The 18,787-nt window shown below is 45.2% G+C and overlaps 1 protein-coding gene across 1 annotated transcript; it reads right to left on the bottom strand.

Annotated features, from left to right (window-relative positions):
* Window positions 1-3,717: 3,717 nt before the first annotated feature.
* Window positions 3,718-18,745, bottom strand: LOC121547518 (tectonin beta-propeller repeat-containing protein 1-like). The gene is made up of 24 exons (XM_041858841.2): window positions 18,611-18,745; window positions 17,134-17,366; window positions 15,590-15,772; window positions 15,232-15,354; window positions 14,832-14,957; window positions 14,542-14,716; window positions 14,169-14,269; window positions 13,933-14,034; window positions 13,617-13,768; window positions 12,798-13,387; window positions 12,413-12,558; window positions 12,067-12,222; window positions 11,806-11,955; window positions 11,352-11,509; window positions 10,922-11,049; window positions 10,007-10,206; window positions 9,340-9,419; window positions 9,133-9,189; window positions 7,203-7,377; window positions 6,962-7,097; window positions 6,590-6,682; window positions 6,361-6,467; window positions 6,102-6,221; window positions 3,718-5,900 (listed from the first exon to the last, which is right to left on the bottom strand). Exons 2-24 carry the CDS (start codon window positions 17,356-17,358, stop codon window positions 5,721-5,723), a joined length of 3,663 nt encoding a protein of 1,220 aa, XP_041714775.1. The 5' UTR covers window positions 17,359-17,366; window positions 18,611-18,745; the 3' UTR covers window positions 3,718-5,720.
* Between the last annotated feature and the right edge of the window lie 42 nt (window positions 18,746-18,787).

Raw genomic sequence — 18,787 nt, 5'->3', positions numbered from 1 at the left:
CATGAGAACAGTGAGGAATCAGCCCAGAACTACACGGGAGGATCTTGTCAATGATCTCAAGGCAGCTGGGACCATAGTCACCAAGAAAACATTTGGTAACACACTACGCCGTGAAGGACTGAAATCCTGCATCGCCCGCAAGGTCCCCCTGCTCAAGAAAGCACATATACAGGCCCGTCCGAAGTTTGCCAATGAACATCTGAATGATTCAGAGGAGAACTGGGTGAATGTGTTGTGGTCAGATGAGACCAAAATGGAGCTCTTTGGCATCAACTCAACTCGCCGTGTTTGGAGGAGGAGGAATGCTGCCTATGACCCCAAGAACACCATCCCCACCGTCAAACATGGAGGTGGAAACATTATGCTTTGGGGGTGTTTTTCTGCTAAGGGGACAGGACAACTTCACTGCATCAAAGGGACAATGGACGGCGCCATGTACCGTCAAATCTTGGGTGAGAACCTCCTTCCCTATGCCAGGGCACTGAAAATGGGTCGTGGATGGGTATTCCAGCATGACAATGACCCAAGGCAACAAAGGAGTGGCTCAAGAAGAAGCACATGAAGGTCCTGAAGTGGCCTAGCCAGTCTCCAGACCTTAATCCCATAGAAAATCTGTGGAGGGAGCTGAAGGTTCGAGTTGCCAAACGTCAGCCTCGAAACCTTAATGACTTGGAGAAGATCTGCAAAGAGGAGTGGGACAAAATCCCTCCTGAGATGTGTGCAAACCTGGTGGCCAACTAAAAGAAACGTCTGACCTCTGTGATTGCCAACAAGGGTTTTGCCACCAAGTACTAAGTCATGTTTTGCAGAGGGGTCAAATACTTATTTCCCTCATTAAAATGCAAATCAATTCATAACATTTTTGACTTGCGTTTTTCTGGATTTTTTTATTGTTATTCTGTCTCTCACTGTTCAAATAAACCTACCATTAAAATTATAGACTGATCATGTCTTTGTCAGTGGGCAAACGTACAAAATCAGCAGGGGATCAAATACCTCACTGTAAGTGAAGACAGACAGACAGGCAGTGTCCTCCCACCTGATTGGTGGGCTGAAGCAAGGCACCAGCAGCCTGTGGACTTTGCCAGTCTAGACATAGGCCTAGCATGAATTGGGACAGACAGAATCCCCAAAGGACCATGATAGGACTTACAGAACAGTTGACTTAAAGTTCATCTCACTTGGAATTCTGATTCTGATTTGTGGTGAGAACCAAGGGTGGACAGACTTCTGACTGGCCAAAGTCAAAGAACATTCCAGCGCCATTCTATTTCATTGTTGTTTTTTTCTTGCATTTTTCTAGCTGCCGATTACTGTAGTTAATTGGTCAGAAATGTAAAATAACTGATTGTCAAAGTATAGTTCATTCTCTAACTAAAAACCAGCATACACTGTGGCCCTTAGGGGCCCCAGGCTGTGTAGATAGGACAGGCCACCCCTGCTGTAGAGGAAGAATTGTTTTCAACCTTTTAGGACTGATGTTTGTTTTCCCTACTGAGCACTGCCTCTGGACACAACAGTCACATACAGGACAAGGATATGCTTACCTATACTGGTCCTACAGACTTTAGTCAAATACTGTACTGTTTAAGTAAGGAAAAGAAAACACACCATAATTTAAATCAAGTGCGAATCATTATGACCGTAGATAGATATTTGTATGTATACTGTATATAGGTGGGGAAAAAAGTTTGAAGGGTTGGAGCAGGGAATTGAACCTGTGCATTACCGCTAGACCACAGGCTCTGCACAGATACATATTTGTACATGTCAACATTGATGTGTTGACCAAGTTGTTTTTATCTCTATGACCCCTCTCCAAACTGCAATGGTATCTTGTAAGTGTATTTACAGTTCTGTAAAGTGGTCCTTCCAACGTGGGTTCGATTCCCGGGACCACCTGTATGTAAAACGTATGCATGCATGACTGTAAGTCACTTTGGATAAAAGCATCTGGGTTATTATATTAAAACAATGGTGTGTGTGTAACAGGTGAATTTGATATTGAAGACATACAGTGGGGAGATCAAGTATTTGATACACTGCCGATTTTGCAGGTTTTCCTACTTACAAAGCATGTAGAGGTCTGTAATTTTTATCATAGGTACACTTCAACTGTGAGAGACGGAATCGAAAACAAAAATGCAGAAAATCACATTGTATGATTTTTAAGTAATTAATTTGCATTTTATTGCATGACATAAGTATTTGATACATCAGAAAAGCAGAACTTAATATTTGGTACAGAAACCTTTGTTTGCAATTACAGAGATCATACGTTTCCTGTAGGTCTTGACCAGGTTTGCACACTGCAGCAGATATTTTGGCCCACTCCTCCATACAGACCTTCTCCAGATCCTTCAGGTTTCGGGGCTGTCGCTGGGCAATACGGACTTTCAGCTCCCTCCAAAGATGTTCTATTGGGTTCAGGTCTGGAGACTGGCTAGGCCACTCCAGGACCTTGAGAGCCACTCCTTAGTTGCCCTGGCTGTGTGTTTCAGGTCGTTGTCATGCTGGAAGACCCAGCCACGACCCATCTTCAATGCTCTTACTGAGGAAAGGAGGTTGTTGGCCAAGATCTCGCGATACATGGCCCCATCCATCCTCCCCTTAATACGGTGCAGTCGTCCTGTCCCCTTTGCAGAAAAGCATCCCCAAAGAATGATGTTTCCACCTCCATGCTTCACGGTTGGGATGGTGTTCTTGGGGTTGTACTCATCCTTCTTCTTCCTCCAAACACGGCGAGTGGAGTTTAGACCAAAAGCTCTATTTTTGTCTCATCAGACCACATGACCTTCTCCCATTCCTCCTCTGGATCATCCAGATGGTCATTGGCAAACTTCAGACGGGCCTGGACATGCGCTGGCTTGAGCAGGGGGACCTTGCGTGCGCTGCAGGATTTTAATCCATGACGGCGTAGTGTGTTACTAATGGTTTTCTTTGAGACTGTGGTCCCAGCTCTCTTCAGGTCATTGACCAGGTCCTGCCGTGTAGTTCTGGGCTGATCCCTCACCTTCCTCATGATCATTGATGCCCCACGAGGTGAGATTTTGCATGGAGCCCCAGACCGAGGGTGATTGACCGTCATCTTGAAGTTCTTCCATTTTCTAATAATTGCGCCAACAGTTGTTGCCTTCTCACCAAGCTGCTTGCCTATTGTCCTGTAGCCCATCCCAGCCTTGTGCAGGTCTACAATTTTATCCCTGATGTCCTTACACAGCTCTCTGGTCTTGGACATTGTGGAGAGGTTGGAGTCTGTTTGATTGAGTGTGTGGACAGGTGTCTTTTATACAGGTAATGAGTTCAAACAGGTGCAGTTAATACAGGTAATGAGTGGAGAACAGGACGGCTTCTTAAAGAACAACTAACAGGTCTGTGAGAGCCGGAATTCTTACTGGTTGGTAGGTGATCAAATACTTATGTCATGCAATAAAATGCAAAATAATTACTTAAAAATCATACAATGTGATTTTCTGGATTTTTGTTTTAGATTCCGTCTCTCACAGTTGAAGTGTACCTATGATAAAAATTAGACCTCTACATGCTTTGTAAGTAGGAAAACCTGCAAAATCGGCAGTGTATCAAATACTTGTTCTCCCCACTGTATTTATGTTGCTCTTACAATGTGTGTTTGAATGATACTGTAATATCTTTGTAACCTGAGTTCTGAGTTTTGGATGAGTTTTGGATCATGAGAATAAAGTAAATACAAGAATATTCGTTATCAATAATCACATTTATTGAGAGGACATTGACCATGCACACTATTGGAAGGAAGAAATATACACATCAATAACAGCCTTGTTGGGGTTAGAACAGTACCTGCTTATAATATTTTAGTTAACATTATAAATCAATAAAAACAACGGAATCATTTTTTAAACTGACAAGTCCTCCTCTAGACCTATAACACATATAAGCTTGGAATGTGAAGGGGTACACAATAGCATGAAAAGCATGTGTCCCTCCTTTAGGATGAAACCTGTACAGTTATAACAGTATTAAGTAGTAAGTGAAACATTCTCAAACAATGCCCTCTTCGTATTAGGAACTGCCATAGGAAGATAGTGAGTTTTCACAGACATACAATTTTCTGTACAATTAATTATTTGTAGTTGCAGTATATGAGTGATAGCTATTGGCTTATGGTGCCCATGTACAGAAGTAAGATGAATTAATGACCAAACGTACTAGTTTCAGCTTTTATGGTTTATGGATAATAGTTAATAGGACTTAATATGACTGATATTTTATGCTTTTTATATACCAACGTACAATAACCCAACCTTGAAATATCACCATTAAAACATGTATACTATACTCATATGCAGATTTCTAACAAAAATATATATTAGTTATTTCCACCGAACCTTTCAGTCATTACTGCTACAATCGTAGGTCAAAAACATGCCAATAATAGCGTTTAGGAGAACTCTTATTTTCCTGAGAAATAAACAAATTAACTTTTAAGCCTCGCAAAGACATCAATTTCCAAGCAATTCACACTGCGGTTCAGTGTAGAACTACACATTGCACATTTTCATGAAAAGAAGAATATACACTTTCTTTTCGAGTGTAACATAAACATTTTATAGAAAAAAAACTGTCCTCTAGGAACATGGGCATAGAAACTCTTTACTGTGGCCATCACAGACACAAACCATTCAGGGGAAAGGCCTGGAACTGGAAAAGCATAATGTGTTATCAAACGTTAATAACCTAAATTCTTCTCGTTAAATAAATCCTTCTTGTTTTTGGTGTGACTCCAGTGGAATCTCGATCTGTTGCCAGCAGGTATAAAGTAGTAAGTATAGTAACTTCTTGATACAGACTTTTTACAATAAGTCACAAATACTTGGGCCGACAGTGATGCGGTTTAACCTATCTTAACATCGCCCCAATCACATTGAATACCACCCAAATACACCTATTATATTATTTTAAAAAGATAAATCCATCACCACCATAACATAAACCAAAGATCTACTCACATACAATACGGTACACACCAAACACACACGTAAAAAAACATTCAACCAAACAAAAACTAGAAATAAAACAAAAAGTTATCTTAAGACCACAGATTTAAAGTTATCTTAAGACCACAGATTTAAACGTAGACTCATATATGACGTATATGCAGAAAGTAAACAGTATAGTGGGTCAATTTCTACTGTGTTGGTCCCGTACCTACCACGCTCTAACAGCGTGAAGCAAACCTGTGCACATGAGCAGATACTGTGTGTGACTGTGTGAGAGAATCTTGCATCTCGCTCATCTCAATATTTGCGGTGCTGCTCGTGGCAACGTCATTTCACTGAGTTACCTTTAAATTACAATGACGCAATGTTCAAAGACTCAGTGACACTGTTTAAAAATGACTTTAGTGCTCTATGTGGGAAATACTGAACATGATCTGCTAGTTGTGAAGAGAGAAGGTGATTGCCTGAGTCAAGCTGAGGGCGCAGAGATAGGGTTCAAAGGTCTTCGAACACAGCCATGTGATAGGACAGAAGAGTTTGACTTCAGACACTTACAAGCTGAGGCTGGAGCTGGGAGCTACAGTACAGTGTGGATGGTGGAGTAGTTGCATTGTGGTGTTTTTGTAAAGTATTTGAAGAGAGAGTTGGGCTGAAGACAGAACAGAGATACAGTGTCCACTGGCAAGTGCTGTATGTGTGTGTGTGTGTGTGTGTGTGTGTGTGTGTGTGTGTGTGTGTTTAACACCTGACAGCATTCCCATTATCCTTCTCTGTGATCATGACGGGGAGCGGGCTGCGGGGTGGAAGGGGGCGGAGGGGGTCCATTAGGGAGGCGGTGAGGGAGGGTGTCAGGGAGGGCATACGGACACGAGGCGCCTCAATTGAGTTCCCTCTCACAGTGATGTGGTCCCAGCCACCCTGAGGAGAGAGAGAGAGAGGAAGAGGGGGAGAGAGAGAGAACGAGAGAGTGTGAGAGAAAGATAACAGACGGAGAGAGACAGTCAGACAGCCCCCCCACCAAGAAAATCTTCAAATGTAATGTAAATGTAAAGTCATTGTTGACTCAGAAGCAGGTTGGTGGGTTAGGGTCAGGGTTAGAGGTAAGGTTAAGGGTCTCACTCCGATGCCGTAGTCCCAGGACTGTCCCTTGGGCTCCATGGGCTGAACCCCCAGACGGTGACACACTGTCCCACAGCTCAGACTTTGGCTGCCTTGCACCTTGTCAGCTATGATCCACACCTACACAACAACGAGAAGGGTTGAGTTAGTCAACACAGTGCAATGTAAAGAGCGTTGAATTTTGAGAAAAGAGAAAGTCATTATGATGAATTACTACCAACAACAACCACCCAGGTTTTAGATTGTAGGTTCTGCTCACCTGGTCTAGAGGTCCTACGGAGACCTTGCGTACATTGTTGCAGATGTGTTCCCATGACGATCCCTGGGGGTAGCTGGGAGTCAGGCCCTGTCTGAACCACAGGTTACCTGGATAGAGAGCACAGCATTAAAATCCTGCTAAAAATAAATAATTGAGATGGTACAACTAATAGACAGCTGATAATAAAGGCAAATGTCATAGTATGTCATAAAATTCTTGTCTGTTGTACCATTTTGATCCACAGTGTAGACCGACGTCCTCCCTACAGACACCTGTTGGAGCGTCTGTCTGGCAGGAGAGGGGATGTGGTACCAGCAGTCTCCTGCAGGGGGCAATAGTACATTAAACAGCCAGTGGTTAGTCTACTTTCATCATAAGGTGCATCTCTTTGATATGAACCAGAGCCCAGAGAGGTAAGCTCCTTCAAAAAGGAAACATTGAGCTACAGTATCACTGTAAAGCACTTTGTGACAACTGCTGATGTAAAACAGCTTTAGAAATACATTTGAGTGATTGACTGAACTGTTAATTAGCAGTAAGACTGAAGGGAGACCCTTGGTTCTGTCAGAGAGTGTGGGTTCTGCGTGGTTCTCTGACTGACCTGCAGGGCTCTCTGCGGACACGGAGCCCCTGTAGAAGGCAGATCCATCCCTGGCAATGGCCCACACCTGGTTGGCCCCACCGATGGAGATAGACTTAAAAGGCTGGTCTGTGCCCACGTGAAGCCACGACGTCCCCTAGAAACACACACAACCACTTCGGTTATCAAATACAATGTGTGCGTATTCATGGTGAACATGTGTGTTGTATGTTTACATATTGTGTTTGTGTGTGTGACTCACGGCAGGCGTCAGTAGGGTGACCCCAAGTCTACAGAGCACGTCTCCCTTGTTACTGATGGCCCACAGAGGGACCGGCTCAACACTGCTCTGAGCTCCACATGGGACGATGGTCACGTCACTCAACGGGATGGGCGGGACTTCCTGCCACGGCCCTGTGGTTGTCAGTTTACACTTCCTGTCAGAGGAAATACACACACATATATATACAAAAGTGTGTGGACACCCCTTCAAATAAGTGGATTCAGCTATTTCAGCCACACCCGTTGCTGACCGGTGAATAAAATCGAGCACACAGCCATGTAATTTCCATAGACAAACATTGGCAGTAGAATGGCCTTACTGAAGAGCTCAGTGACTTTCAACGTGGCACAGTCATAGGATGCCACCTTTCCAACAAATCAGTTCGTCAAATTTCTGCCCTTCTAGAGCTGCCCCGGTCAACTGTAAGTGCTGTTATTGTGAAGTGCAAACGTCTAGGAGCAACAACAGCTCAGCTGCGAAGTTGTAAGCCACACAAGCTCACAGAACGGGACCGCCGAGTGCTGAAAATCGTCTGTACTCGGTTTCGAACACTCACTACCGAGTTCCAAACAGCCCCTGGAAGCAACGTCAGCACAAGAACTGTTGGTAGGGAGCTTCATGAAATGGGTTTCCATGGCCGAGCAGCTGCACACAAGCCTAAGATCACCATGCGCAAGCGCAATGCCAAGCGTCGGCTGGAGTGGTGTAAAGCTTGCCGCCATTGGACTCTGGAGCAGTGGAAACACGTTCTCTGGAGTGATGAATCACACGTCACCATCTGGCAGTCCGACGGACAAATCTGGGTTTGGCGGATGGCAGGAGAACGCTACCTGCCCGAATGCATAGTGCCAACTGTAAAGTTTGGTGGAGGAGGAATAATGGTCTGGGGCTGTTTTTCATGGTTCGGGCTAGGCCCCTTAGTTCCAGTGAAGTGAAATCTTAAAGCTACAGCATACAATGACATTCTAAACGAGTCTGTGCTTCCAACTTTGTGGCAACAGCTTGGGGAAGGCCATTTCCTGTTTCAGCATGACAATGCCCTCGTGCACAAAGCGAGGTCCATACAGAAATGGTTTGTGGAGGCTGTTATAGCAGCAAAGGGGGGACCAACTCCATATTATTGCCCATGATTTTGGAATGAGATGTTCGACGAGCAGGTGTCCACATACTTTTGGTCATCTAGTGTACAAGGGTTGTTAAAATAGGAGATAAGTCGCACCTAGACCAGTGTACCGGTAGTTAATTTAGGTGTGTTAGTAATGGGCTGGAGCAAAAACATGCACTCCTTGTGGGTCCCCAAGACCAGGATTGAAGAACTCTGCCCTAGAGCTGATCTAAGGTCAGTTATTGTGTTTCCCCCAATGGCTAAGGTTAGGATTTAGGTAGAGTAAAGCTGATCCTAGATATGTGCTTACGGGCCATTTTTCTACCTAGAGCTCAAACTCAGGGTTGTTTAAACAGAGTACTGAGTCGGCAGAATGAGGCAGACCAGACCATTGTATCACCTAGGTGGGTGCTACACTTCAGTAGTGGACTATCCAGCCTACCTACAGAGGACCAGACAACGAATGAGGTGCCTGATCAAAAGCACCGGGCTGTCTAAGTAACTGACTGATGCTGCTCCCTCTCTGTGCCATCAAGGCTCCATCCGCTTAAGTACTGCCCAGCCTTTCTGAACTACCTGGCTGAACAACACCTCGTCATCTGAAGCTGTGGAAGACCATCGCCCAACACCTGCCAGATCTCTACATTTGTTTTGTTTGTTTTTACAGCGTCTTTGAGATTCTCTTTGTAATGAAAAGCGCTATATAAAATACATATATTATTATTATTATTATTATTATTATGTGCTGACTAAACAAACAGTGATGAGGGAACAGAGCCATTGTTCTGTAGTAACATACAGTACCTGGCCCATCGCCTACGACGAACAAAGTCCTTCAAGGTCTTGTGGCCATGATACGACCTGGAAGAGTCCATCCAGAGGGAGGGAGAGAAAACACATGATAGTGAGGTAAACAAATATTATGGTTGCTTTCATGCAGGGAAAAGATTCAGCTTGATATGCGATAGATAGACCAATGAAGATGTATTGGAGAAGGTTAGATACACTTACGTTGGGAAATCAGCTGCGTATTGCCAACCCTCTCTGTCTGTCCCTCCGGAGATACCGTAGTCAATGGCCCAGTCTGCTACCTGATAAGAGACAAAGCAGTTAGCAAAACAAGCTTTGTTTGTAGGACCGTTTTAGACATCTACTGGTACTCTGTGCATGTTTAGTTTAAGTTCAAAAGTGATAATGTCCATAGAGCTCGCCAGCTTGTAGTCCTAAAAAACAGAAACGAGTTACCCCTGGTTCGTTCAGCCATTCCTATGGGGAAAATGAATGGGGAACGAACGCCGAAAATAAGGTCTGAGGTTTACACAGGCTTAGGAGATCTTATAAGTTTTGTTCTATGAGATATCAGTCAGTTAACATCACCTTTATGAATTATGAAGCCTTTATATGTACTTGATTACATAAATGCTTCAAAATTCACAAAAACTGACGTAGCTGATGAAGATGATCTCATAGAACAAAACGTATAAGCTCTCCTAAGCCTGTGTTTACCACAGACCGTATTTTTGGTATTTATCCTAAACTCCTACAAAATCCCCATTCATTTCCCCATAGGCTTTGTCCAACGAGCCAAGGCGGAGTTAGTGCCTACAAAAAGACGCCATTACTATTGCTCTCTATTGAGGGTAAAATTGACATTTTTTGTCCTTCTAATGGTACCCACCCATGTCCAGTGAGGGGATGGAGGCTTGGTGTTGGCCTTGGTACACTCCTGCAGTCCCGTCGCATCACTCCACATGTAGCGATCTGTTGGGAGGCCTCTGTTGGTATATCCTGTGACTGGGTTCCACCTCTGGTTCTCATAGATGTAGACACACGTCACATCTGTCTGGGTGTAGATGTTATCTGTGCTGCTGGCCAGACCTAACAAAGACAAGAGAGAGGTTATAGTCAGGAGCTGAGACAAAATAGAGCTGATAAATACCCTTTCACCCTGACCAAACTGGCCCTGCGCTTATGTCCGCGAGCGCAATCGTGCGCATGTTGATTTTGTCTATCCCCACCAGATGCAATCATGACACACTGGTAAAAATACCAAAACTAACTGAGAACCAACTATATCAATTTGGGGACAGGTCAAAACACACAAGAAACATTCATGGACATTAAGCTAGCTTGCTGCTGCTAGCATTTGTCCTGGAAGATAAACATTGGGTTGTTATTTTACCTGACATGCACAATACGGTGCTGAATCATACAAAATGGTGTGTTTCTCTACTCTGACGATTAATCCACAGATAAAAGGGGAAACCTAGTTCGTTTTTTGTTAGTTATCTTTGATTAATCTCTCCTCCAATGAGTAGATGGGAGAGGCGGGACTTGCAGTGCATTGAGCGTCTCAAATAGAACCAAGTTCTATTTTAGCGTTCAGCAACGCATATGTTCGTTGACGCGTGCAAGCAGTTTGGGTGAAATGATTGAATAACATGTACGCGTTAATTTATTTTGCAATGCTCGCACACACAACGTTGCCGGTTTGGTTTCCATGTTAGTGGCTATAGAGTACTTGGTTATGTTTGGCATATGCTTTAAGTCCAGTCCAGTAGGTTTATGTTTAGTATATATTTAGTGTGTTTACCCTGGAAGAATCCACCTCCATAGCCGCCAGTGTAGACCCAGGCAGTGTGGTCATAGCCCACCCCCCAAACCACCCCCAGACTGTTACACTCCACCAGACGCAGGTGACCCCCCACCTGACGCCAGAACCTACAGACACACACACAGACAGAACAGACAGGACAGACAGGACAGACAGGACAGACAGGACAGAGCAACGTGTGGTTAGAGACAAAGGAAAGAAAAGTCTAACATTTTCCTTGAAGAGTGACTGATAAAACATTTGTTGACAGTTAAGACTATTCAGTTGTAAGTGCATATTTCTGATCAATAAATATCTATCTATTTATCCACAAATAACAAATTCATGATATACTGTAGTTTTGTATTCATAGGTCTCATTTATCAAGCCTTTATAAAGCATTGATAACAGCCCAGAAGACATGTCTTACATCTGGTCACAGGGTGTGGGGTAGGGACAGGCCTCCAGGCTAGGTGAGGGCTCACAGACGAAGATGTCTCCTTTACAGGTGACTGACCAGATGGCCTGTTTAGAGGGGGGACCCTGGATCCCCCGGGAGTCACAGCACGACACACTCAGCAGGGCCAGCTGGGGGTACAGAGACATAGTCAAGACATTAAGGCCCCACTTTTACCAAACGACAACTTATAAAGGATGTATATAGCATACGTAAAGTCTTCATAAGCCCTACATAGAGGCAAAGTCGTACTACATAAAGGGTCATATAAAAATATCGTTATATCTGGTTCTTTGTGGCATAACCCTTTCGCCATCCTATATTTAGCATGACATTTGCTTATGAATAAAACATATGATTTTCAGTGAAAATGGAGCACTGTACTGTGTGTCAGGTTCAGGTGTAAGACAGTGATCATATAACCTACCCAGTCGTGCATCTCCACCTCGGTGGCAGCAGCCAGTCTGATAGGCCACCTCTGTTTAGTCCTCTCTGCTGTGTAGATGGCAAATGTGTGTTTGGAGTCATTCAGCACCGGCACCAAGATAGTCACCTCATTGATGAACGCATGCAGGTACTGGAAAGAGGGAGGAAATTAGGAATAAATAACTCATTACAGATCACAGAAAACACACACACAAACAGACACACACATAAGCACACAAAGACATTGTGGCCCTCCCCTCACCTTCTTCTCCTCGTTGAAGGTGTAGTAGAGGAAGAGGATACCGTCCTTGTTTCCCTCGGGTCCTGAGAACTGCTCCAGGACAAACCTCACGTCCACCCACTTATGGGGCTTCCAGTCCCTCCACCACTGCATGGTCCCTTTCTTCACCCACACAGACTGGGACGGAGGTGGGGAGGGAGGGAGAGGAGGAGGGGAGGAAGGGAGAGAAGGAGGGGACGAGGGAGGGAGACTAATCAACGTCTATACAACAAGGACAAGTCATAAACAGACCTAATTAAATCAAGCAAGCAACCAAAAAAAGCATTTGTAAGCGTTCAAGTTGTAAGGACTTTCAAGTTGTTGGTACCTGTTCTATGGCCTGTTCGTAATGTTTAAAGTGGTCCATCTCTCTCTTAGAGCGTTCGCTGAGCTGATCAAAGATCTGTTTCCGCCAGGCAGCTGTCTGGGCTGGACTGATGGACAGACTCATGGACTGGACTGAAGATGTCAGGGCTGAGAGAGACAATAAGACAAAGGTCAAAACTTGATCAACAATGTGTGAGGAAACACTCCAGTGGCTCAACAACAACAACAAGGAATAAGCAGAGCGACACTGTTACATCAGTCAGAAGTGTGTATTCTGGTGTAATTGTGAGTTGAAGCTGGAGTTTTGCATATTGTTAGGCTTGTTTTGATATGCAGGAGAAATACAATTTCAGGGCGATACAATATCTACAGTATCTGTGTCTCACCTGTGGCAGAGCTGAACCAGTTGAGCTGGGAGTGACAGTCCACACCACAGCCTCCTCCACTGACCCATGCCCAGAGCGGGTGTTCATCCGCCCCATAAGGCTCCCCCTGATACAGGGTGTAGGTGGCCACCGAGGACAAGCTACAGGTGTCAGCCGAGTCCCCTCTCACCACGGCAGGCCCCACAGCCAGGTGAGTCTGGGTCTCTTCCAGGTCCACATTACTCCACTGGGGGTCCCCAGGCCCTCCAGACAGGCTGGGGGAAAGAACCAGGGCCGGAGGGGGAGACTTGGCCTCTGATTCCCCAAGAGCGACTTCCTCTTCTGGGATAGAGGGACTGGCAGTGGCGGCAGTGGCGGCAGCGGTGGCCCCCTCCCGTTTGACCTCGCGGTCAGAGAGCATCTCAGAGATGAAGCTGTCGCTGGTGACCTTAGGGATGCGTGGTTTGGTGACGTCAGGGTCGATGGGAGGGGGAGGGGAAGAAAGGCAGGCCCCTACTTCTAGGACCGCCCTCTGTGGATCGCCCTCTGTGTCCGAGTCTTCACTCATCACAGACTGGGCTCGGACCTCACCACTGAAGAAACAACCAGCACTGTGGGACGGACGGAGAGAAGAGAGAGAGAGAGTCAGAGAGGAAAGAGTGACAGAGTGAAAGTGAGATAGTAAGAAGGAGAGAGAGAGAGAGAGAGAGAGAGAGAGAGAGAGAGAGAGAGAGAGAGAGATTAGTATTACACAGGGCACCCAGCTGGCAGACTGTTTGGCTAATCGTTTTATGTAGACGAGATTGCCCAAGCATTGGAAATGTGTGTGTCCATGTCCACCTGTGCAGACTGCTAGTGCTGGCGGAGGAGTGGGACATGATGTCTCCGTCTCGGGGCACGTTGACAGCCTTCCAGGCTTTACCACTCAACTCACTGGAGGTCACACCCTGACGGAAATAAACTGCCCGGTCCACACAGCTGATACCCCACACCTGGACAGTGTCAGAACAAACAGACATTGACCTGTGTAGAATGCCTGACCAAACCTGTTTCAGCACTATGGACAGTGGCAAGTGAATATTTATAAACCACACCCAGGGAACTTACTTGACAATCTATTAGAAGATCTGTTAATAAACATTGATCAAAACCTTACCTGGTCGTTGAGGCCCACGTTGATCATGACCATCTCCCCGACCATCCCGATCCAGCCTGAACCACATGGGTTATGGGAGTTGATGCCACGCCTGAACCATACCTGACAGGTACAGAGAGATGATCATCAGGAACATACTCCTGACATTCTCACAGAGTGAGAGAGGGAAAGATATAGAGAGCATAAATTAAGCACAAAAGACTAAATGAGAGAGTGTTTCATATATATAGTCTTACTTTGTTGTCCTTGGTGACGGCCCACACTACGTTGTCCCCCACAGCTATGTGGATGGCCCCGGCTTCTGGGTTGGGAGAGTCCACCACCACCCAGGAGGAGCCTGACAGACAGAGAAGAGAAAAGAGACCATTAGACGCCCAGGTCTGACAGGACAGAATCTCTCTCTCTCTCTCTCTCTCTCTCTCTCTCTCTCTCTCTCTCTCTCTCTCTCTCTCTCTCTCTCTCTCTCTCTCTCTCTCTCTCTCTCTCTCTCTCTCTCTCTCTCTCTCTCTCTCTCTCTCTCTCTCTCCTCTCATAAACAGACACAAGCATGCGCTCTCTCTCTCCTTCTCTCTAACATACACACACACACTTCCTCTGTCAACCAGCCACCTTGTGGGCAGTCTCTGGTGATGCCCTCCCTGACGATGAGTTGACCCTCCCAGAGCACAGCCCAGACCAGGTCCCCTGGACCACAGCTGATCTGCACTACCTCCCCAGGCAGAGACACCTCCTCCCAGCCATCCCCCTCTGGGCTGTGGTGGTGGATACCCTCACGAAACCACACCTAATGACACAGATCAAACACACACAGGCAATTAGTCAATCAAATTGATTTGCTCGTTTAGGAATACATTTGTGTTGTATGTGTGTATGTGCATGCATTAGTGTGCGTGTATTACCTTGCCCTGTAGAGAGACGGCCCACAGAGACAGCCTCCCCCTGGGCTCCTCACTGATCTCCCAGCCCCCACAGCTGATGTCATTAAAGGGGTCTGGTAGGGGACCACTGTGACCTTCTGATGGGATCTGGTAACACAGAGAGAGACGGGTCAACACACACACAAGCACACACACACACACACACACACACACACACACACACACACACAGGCAGGCAGGATGGCACAAGTGAGTACACACAGGCGTAAACACACATGCAGGGATACATGGATGGACACACACACAGGCCTAAACAAACCTACAGTACAATACAAGTATGTACATGAAGAAAGCATTCACAGCAGAGGCACACAGTTACATCCTGGTTGTGACAGGTGATTATCATGCTCCAAATACACACCTTGGCCCAGGTGTCCGTGGCCTTGTACCTCCTGTAGCGGATCCATCGCCGGCGACGGACACACGAGTTCCACTTCTTGTCTTTGGTGTAGGTGGCAGGGAAGTCTATGGCATAGGTCCAACCCTGCAGATACACAGACAAACCCATTCACACATTAATCATCATAGGTGAGGGATAAGACAAGGACATAGAGGGAGGGAAGGAAAGAGAGAGGGAGAGAGAGAGAGAATGAGAGAGAAAGAAAGAGAGAGGGAGAGAAGAGGGAAAATATAAAATGGGGGAGACAAGAGAGAGAGAAAGATAGCGAAATGACAGAAAGAGAGAGTGAGAAAGAGAGCGAAGAACAACAGACACTCACTCCTTTCTCTGTGGGTTCTCCTCCAAAGGTCTCGTCAATGTACCAGTCCCCCTCCCACTCCCAGTTGGTCGAGGGAATTAGGAAACTGTCCAGGGGTTGGTGTTCCAGCCCTGTGATGTCACTCCACTGCCAGCGGTCGCTCGGCAACAAGCGATCCGAGAAGTTATCCACTGGATTCCATCGCTGAGAGAGAGAGAGGGAACCATAAATGCAGCAGGTGCAAAAGAAGCACAAATACAGCACACACACACACACACACACACACACACACACACACACACACACTAGTGATGCGCAGGTCAGCTGTTTGTTCACCCGCACCCGCTAACAATTGCTAATAACCCATCTGCAAACGCGCGACTATATGTGATAAAGTGAAAACATGAGGCCTGCACCCAACCGTAACCCACAGATATAGAAAATGCACTGTACAGTCAGAGATGGCGGAACGATTTTTGACAGGCCTATTTAGATAGTCCTATGTTTCTGCTTATATTTTCCGACATTTTGGTAGGCTATTTGTTAGTCAACTTGTCTATAATTAGATACATGCAGCTTCTCTTCTGTCATTACATGTTGCCCTAGAAGACTAAATAAACCCTTGATCGTCAGAATAATGTCTTAAATCATTAGAATGAATGGTTCAACCTAGTTGCCATGGTAAAGTTTGTTTTCTCTTTCATCTCTGCTTCTCTAGCGGAGAAAATATGTTTATCGACCGGGGAGGAAATGCAATAACAAGAAAATAAATACAAATGGAAAGATTTTCCGTGCAAAATTTCCAAATGACATCAGTTTGACCGTTTTTAAGGAAATTAAAAGCTGTTAAAATAACCCAAAATGTTCCTGATAAGACTTCAGTTCGTCTTGGATGCATATTTGATGTGGTTGAAATACTCTCAGCTTTTATGACGCTGATAAAGATAACACCTTTACAGACAGTCCCTAAACTGTTCCATTCTGTTTCATTCTCTCAAAATGCTGAAATAAATAAATAATATTTCTCCACTCCCTTTCCCGAGTCAAAATTAACATTTGGTTTATCATTTTACTGCAAGGAATGCTTAATTCTGCAGGAGTTAATATTATATTAGGCTATGTGAGAGGTTATTGACCTACAGGCAGTGTCCAGATTTCAGTTAGGCTACTATTCCATCCATTTAACCGAATACTGTTCTGGCCCTCCCTTCTATTTATTTTCAACTCTCCGTTTCGCAGCTTTCCTATTATTGAATTAAACTTCGACATTTTCCTTTTTGCCTCAGTGGATCGAGGGTAACTTTTTCAAAAGCATTTGGAAATTGCTGTATATTTGGCGCCCTACAGTTAGGCCCTAAAGCTTAGGCTACGTACGAACACAAGATACAAATAATGAAAGAAGAACCTCAATGTAGCCTATAGATATGACTTGCACAATAATTATGCATTGATGGATTTTTTTATTAATTGTTTTCTTTTTATTTAACCGGCACCCACCGCCCTTCATCCACACACTATTTCATGACCCTAAACCTGTCCGTCCCGCGGACACACACACCCTGTACCTGGTTCTCGTATGTCTCCTCCTGGTAACGTATGGGTACATCACAAGAGTGGACATTCAGGTAAATGTGGTGGTCACAGGCGATACCCCAGCAACACTGCTGCACGGCTGTCACCCTCTTAAACTCTAACACGGCATCATGACACTGCTCCCACTGCTGCCCTCCGGTGGACAGGCTGTACACGCGCCCGTACACATCCACTGCCCACAGCAGGGACACAGGCATGGTCAGGCCTAGGGAGAGGGAAGACATACCAAAGTCAGATGCCTTGTTTTCATTTAGAAAGAGGGGTGATAAATGGGGGATTGGAGGATGGACAAATAGCAGAGGTCACAGAGAGGGAGGAGTATAGCTTAGGGGTTAACAGCTCAGTGCCAGTAACCGAAAGGTCGCTGGTTCTAATCCCCGAGCCAACTAGGTGAAAAATCTGTCGATGTGCCCTTGAGCAAGGCACTTAACCCTAATTGCTCCTGTAAGTCGCTCTGGATAAGAGCGTCTGCCAAATGACTAAAATGTAAATGTATAAGGGGGTATGGAGAGAGAGAGGCATAAAAGGGAGAGAGTTCCCTCAAATTACCCTCCTTGAGAGGTACACCCCCAGCCAAACTGCTTGGTCTAATAATAAGGAAATCACATTTCTAATTAAAACAGTCCAGTGATGTAGCTAGGCTAGCCAGCAGGCCAGTGAGTCTGAATCAGCATGCTCACTGCTGACCTTCTGTTCAGCTCTCCCTCATGGCCCATGGCCCTGCCTCATCTCTCTTCTGAAAGCAGAATAAGCTATAGTACAGAGTCTATCTCTATTCCATTTATGGGTAAAAGGCTAAACTGACCTTACACCAGTGTCTAGGCCGGGGCAGCTTCAACCTATTCCATCCTTTCCTGATCCAATACATTATGTAATGCCTGGGGCGAGTGATGCTCTTCAAAGGTGTAGCCCCTGTCACAAGCAATTAATAAACTCATCTAGCCAGAGAGATAAACCTCAGTGTACTGTCTGAAGCAAGCTGCGACCTGATCTAGTGACTCGCCCAATTGACTCGAGAGTCTCTAGATACTGGTAGTTGCAAACTGCAACATTGTAACTCACTGAGATAATACTGTGGCAAATGAATGACGTTTGCTACATTGTAATAGGGCGGTGAATGATCAACATTGATACAAAGTAGCTTATCTGGCACCTACGTGACACATAGTAGCTAAGCTTTTGGTTGGTTTATAAAGTAGTCTACTGCAGCATGCTAAACTTATCGCAGGTAGACTGCAATTTTTTGCATAACAGCTGACTGCTGCTATCAGCAAATCTACAACCACATAAAGGACACTCAACATTACAAACGTGGCATAATTATCCAATGAATGGCCTGGCTAGCACAGAGTAAATATTAGCTTGACATTGCTCTTTAAGGCATTACAGGGAGGCTTACCACTAAAGCACAGCAAGAAATTAAATAGTTAGCAATAGCTCATCACTTACCGTGTGTTCCCTCTCATAAACGGTATGGTAAGTCACTACAATTCATTCGTCATCAGATTGAATATACCATTAATTGCGATTATACCATTAATTGCGATATTTTCTTTAATCCGAAACAGGAAGTGTGGTGTTTTACTGTAAACGCGGATTGGCTGCTGCACCAACTGAACCAATGGC

Source organism: Coregonus clupeaformis, chromosome 31 (assembly GCF_020615455.1).
Source record: "Coregonus clupeaformis isolate EN_2021a chromosome 31, ASM2061545v1, whole genome shotgun sequence".
In the NCBI taxonomy this organism is placed as follows: Eukaryota; Metazoa; Chordata; class Actinopteri; order Salmoniformes; family Salmonidae; genus Coregonus; species Coregonus clupeaformis.
Note: the sequence above shows the minus strand (reverse complement) of the source record. Positions and strands in the feature narration are given on the sequence as shown.

What these genes read in the sequence shown, in the direction of transcription:
- LOC121547518 (XM_041858841.2), bottom strand. Translation starts at nt 17,358, where the DNA reads ATGCCTGTGTCCCTGCTGTGGGCAGTGGATGTGTACGGGCGCGTGTAC. An exon ending in AGGAGACATACGAGAACCAG is followed by an intron (nt 15,773 to 17,133) that starts GTACAGGGTGTG and finishes TCTCTCTCTCAG; the next exon opens with CGATGGAATCCAGTGGATAA. An exon ending in CCGTAGGACCTCTAGACCAG is followed by an intron (nt 6,222 to 6,360) that starts GTGAGCAGAACC and finishes GTTGTTGTGTAG; the next exon opens with GTGTGGATCATAGCTGACAA.